General features: G+C 41.9%; 1 protein-coding gene across 1 annotated transcript in view; it reads right to left on the minus strand.

The window, feature by feature from the left end:
• The window catches only part of TCTN3 (tectonic family member 3), a 30,830-nt gene extending 26,894 nt beyond the window's left edge, over positions 1-3,936 (minus strand). The window contains exons 1-3 of the mRNA XM_006831452.1: positions 3,681-3,936; positions 3,397-3,520; positions 3,043-3,161 (exon numbers count right to left, since the gene is read on the minus strand). Of these exons, the coding sequence (XP_006831515.1) occupies positions 3,043-3,161; positions 3,397-3,520; positions 3,681-3,936 (499 nt within the window). The remainder of the gene's footprint in view (positions 1-3,042; positions 3,162-3,396; positions 3,521-3,680) is intronic.
• Positions 3,937-4,892: the final 956 nt, after the last annotated feature.

A 4,892-nucleotide genomic window follows, 5' to 3' on the forward strand; every position in this document is an offset into this window, starting at 1 on the left:
CAATATGTCTGAAGTATGAGAGATGAAGTTTGGCCATCCTGGCCTCCAAGGAGCACTCTGGCTGCACTTCTTCCAAAACGGATCTATTGGTTCTTTTGACAGCCCATGGCACTTTCAACATTCTCCTCTAACACCATAACTCAAAAGCATCAGTTCTTCTACGGTCTTCCTTATTCACTGTCCAGCTTTCTCATACATATGAGGTTACTGAAAATACCATGGCTTGGGTCAGGCGCACCTTAGTCTTCAAGCTGACAGCTTTGCTCTTCAACACTTTCAAAAGGTCTTGCGCAGCAGATTTGCCTAATGTAATACATCGTTTGATTTACTGACTGCTGCGTCCATGAGTTTTGATAGTTGATCCAAGAAGAATGAAGTCCTTGACAATTTCAATCTTTTCTCCATTGATAAGAATGTTGTTAATTGGTCCAGTGGTGAGGATTTTTGTTTTCTTGACATTGAGATGTAATCCATACCGAAGGCTGTGCTCTTTGATCTTCATGAGTAAATATTTTAAGTCCTCTTCACTTTCAGCAAGCAAGGTTGTATTATCTGCATATCACAGGTTGATAATGAGTCTTCCTCCAATCCTGATGGCATGTTTTTCTTCATAGAACCCAGCTTCTCGGATTATTTGCTCAGCATACAGGTTGAATAAGTATGGTGAAAGAACACAACCCTATCACACACCTTTCTGAATTTTAAATCACCCAGTGTTCCCATATTCTGTTCAAACAACTGCCTCTTGGTCCATGTACAGATTCCTCATGAGCACAATAAAGTGTTCAAGAATACTCATACTTTGCAATGTTGTCCATAGCTTGTCATGATCTACACAATCAAAAGCCTTTGCGCAGTCCATAAAGCACAGGTAAACATCTTTCTGATATTCTCTGCTTTCAGCCAAGATCCATCGGACATCAGCAATGATATCCCTCGTTCAATGGCCTCTTCTGAATTCAGCTTGAACCTCTAGAAGTTCTCTGTCAATGTATACTTGTAGCCATTTCTGTATTGCCTTTAGTAAAACTTTACTCGCATGGGATATCAAAGAGATTGTCCAATGATTTTCACATTCCATTGGGTCACCTCTCTTTGGAATGGGCACATATACGGATATCTTCCAATCAGTCAGCCAGATAGTTGTCTTCCAAATTTCTCGGCATAAATGAGTGAGTGCCTCCTGTGCCGCCTCACTTGAAAGATTTCAATTTGTATTCCATCACTTCCTGGTGCCTTGTTCTTTGCCAATTCCTTCAATGCACCTTGGTCTTCCTCCTTCAGTATCATTGGCTCTTGATCATATGCTACCTCTTGAAACAATTGAACATTAACTATTTCCTTTTGGTACAGTGACTCTGTGTATTCCTTCCATCTTCCCTTGATGCTTTCTGCATCACTCAATAATTTACCCAGAGAATCTTTCAGTAACGAAAGTTGAGGCTTGAACTTTTTCTTCAGTTCCCCCAGCAATGTGTATTTCTATCTAAGCTTCTACAGTCATCTCCCATGGAACTTCAGGACCAGAAGAGAAATGTATCAAAAAGGCTTAAGCACTGTCCTCTGGTCAGAGGGCCTCCAGGGAAAGAACCATTCTGTCTGTTTTATCACTCCATGTCTCCTGCTAACTTGAAAAAGGAACATAGCAGACACACACCCTGTACTAATTTTTTTCATCCTCCATATAATTCTGGTCATCTGGACACAGTAAAAATATATCAATGTGTTATTGAAAGCTAATCACATGAATGTAGCCTACTTTTGTCCTTTGACTTTTCCAGCTTTCTGACAGCATTATATGAGCACAAGCCTTAATTCTGGGGCCTTTCAAACTACTCACTATCTCTATATTACCTATATCCTTGCTACTCAAAGTGGAGTACACAGACCACCAACCTCAGCATCACCTGGAAACCTGTCAGAATTGCAGACTCTCAGACCACCTGAACCAGAATCTGCCTATTAACAAGATCACTAAGTGATTTGCATGCATATTGTTGTTGTTAAATGCCACCAGTCGATTCCGACCTATAGCGACACTGTATAAGGTTTCTAAGGAGTAGCTGGTGAGCTTGAACCACCAACCTTGCAGATCAAACGACTTTGCATTAGCCCACAGCACCACACCAGAAACCTATATGCATATTAGAGCTTGAAAAACACTGTATCAGAACAGGCGGTGTTGATATTGGCTCACCACTTTCATGTTTGATCTGAAATCATGAAACTTTGAAACTTCCAGGAACGGTTTAATACCTTTGCAAACTCACAACCTTAAAGGTCAGAAAGATGACAAGCTGAGATGGCAAATATCCTTCTGGCTATTTTTTTACAAGGCTTAAAAGAATCAGGGGTGGGGGGTGGGGAGGGTGGCGGGGAATTAAAGTGAGTAAAACTGAACGAATAAGAGAAAGTTAACATTGTGCCTCACACTTCAGTGCAGGGACACTGATGGTACCAGGAAGCGTGGACATACAGAGTATAAGCTAAGGAACATAAAGTGTTTCGCCTCTAAATTTTACTGTAATACATAATATATTACACTGAACAGCTCAGGGGAGTGCAATGGCTTTGTAGGATAAGCACTGGATTATGAATTACAAGGTTGGCAGTTGAGCCCACCAGCTTGTTCTGCAAAACAAAGAGGGGGCTTTCTGCTCTGCTTCCGCAAAGATCGACAGTCTTGGAAACCCTATATGGAACTAACTGGACAGCACTTAACAACAACAAACAGCTCAATGTTAACAAATATTGAAATGAAAGTTCTGTATGAGCTTATCAATCCACAGTCAAAAGAGAACAGGAAATTGCAAATGTTCACTAGTGAGTGAGAGAAAGTAGAATGCAAGCGATTTAAAGGGCAAGAACAAATGCATAAAAGAAAAGAAAGAAAAATTTAAGCTAATAATAATAATAATTTTAAAAATCAGGGAAGAGTAAAACAAATTTAAAAGAATCAGGCCTAAGACAAAGTCAATTTTCCATAAATGATCAGCAATAATGTTTCTACACTATTTAGCAGCTAACCTAATTTTTACTCACAGTTGTTCACATGGACACAAAATTGCCTAATTCCATTTGAATCCATGAAAACTTTGGTAGGATATGGGGAATTACTCCTGAAGATAAGAGAGTTGTCCACACACACCCAACTTGTAGACCTGTAAAGAAACAGGACAGAGAATTGGATACACTTGGAAGCGGAGGGTTAGATCCAGAGGAAGGTGCTTGAGCCCTGGAATTTAAGGCATTTGCTAAAGAGAACTCCTGGGGTGGCCGTGAGTTAACACACAGTCCTTAAGGGTTACAGCACCAAGGTTAACTTTTCCTACTTGGAAATATTACCTATTATAGAACTCCAATCCCCTTTATGATAAAACGACTTTAGCAGCTCACCTCACACTTCCAGGTAGGCAGAAAGAGAAAACTGTCCTCGGATGGAGAAGATAGCAGTCCCTGTCGCAGCAGCAGTTTATATCACAGTCACCAAGAGTCAAATCACAGACACAGATTGGTAAAACTAGGAAAGAAAAAGCAGAAGGAATGAGATGAGGATTCTCAACCTGGCTTCGAAGTGCTAACTTCCCGAACCCTTCCGACAGCCCCACCAACTCTTCATTTAGTGACAATTCAACTTTCTTCACAGAATTTCAGATGAGAGGCCAGTAGTTTCCCCTCACCTGGGAAGAGGTCCGCTGTCATATTCCCAGGCGCCGAAGGGGTCACGGTAGTGGGACCCACCGTAGAAATAGCAGGCAAGGCCCGGGAGATTTCAGAGCCCTTAGAGGAGGATTGGAGAGTCCCGCTCAGAGTACTTGGCCCCATGTCTGAAGAGGTGGGCACTGCTCCTGATGGGGAGGAATATGGCTGAGGCCGGGCCCCCTTAGGGGCCATCAGGAAAAACGTTTGCAAGAGCCAGAGCCACGGGGCGCACATGAAGCAGTCGAAACCCTTACGAAGCTCGATCGTCGCTAGACGCGTTGCTAGAGCATGGGTGGGAGGAGTCGCGTAGCGTCGACGTCATCCACAGGCGGCGGCTCATTGGCTCATTGGTGTTTGTTGACAGCTCTTCAGCCAATAGAAAATAGGATTCTTACGGTCCTTCTAGCGTCTGTTAGGTTGCGCCACGTTGGGCTTTGCCTCCGACGTCTGGCAAACCGCCCAGCAGGCTAAGGCGCCCTTTCGCTTTCTGTCCGCCAGGTGTCAGCAGGAGTTCGGCGAACCGCGCAGGCTTTGTGGCCTTTGAAAGGGGAAAAACCCCTCAGAGGCCAACCTAGACTGAGTATCTTTCTCACCCCATATAAAAAGGGTAAGAAACTATCTCTATGGAACTATAATGATCTAGGGAAGATAAAACAAAAACAAAACACATACTTAAGAGAAAAAGAAAAGGCTCATTCAAGTATCGTATTTTCTTTTTTTTGAAAACACATTGAAAGAATGTCCAGCTCTTGAAATTTTAACCTTGAGAAATAAAACGAACTCAATAAATTCATCAAATCATTGAATTTGGACTGCGCATTTGTTGTTAGAAAATGTAGTGAGAACGGGGGAAAGAAATAAAATGGGGTAGGGAAAAATGTGAGGATGACAAGAAAGAGTAAAGACATTTTCTAGTAAACAGATGAAGAGAAAATATGAAGCAGAGATGGAGATTTCCAAGAATGGAGAAGAAAACTCTTTTGATTCCAATCATCCTAGTGGGTATAAAGTTGTATTTCACTGTGGTTTTCATTTGTATTTCCCTGATGACTAATGATCTGGAGCATCTTTTAATGTCCTGGTGTCGCGCTGTACTATATAGTACAAGAGGCTTCTCTGGGTTGCTCCGTCACTTAACAATAACAATTTTCAATCGATTTCTGCAACTAAATATAAAGTCTGCTTTTTGT

Source organism: Chrysochloris asiatica, unplaced genomic scaffold (assembly GCF_000296735.1).
Source record: "Chrysochloris asiatica unplaced genomic scaffold, ChrAsi1.0 scaffold00003, whole genome shotgun sequence".
In the NCBI taxonomy this organism is placed as follows: domain Eukaryota; kingdom Metazoa; phylum Chordata; class Mammalia; order Afrosoricida; family Chrysochloridae; genus Chrysochloris; species Chrysochloris asiatica.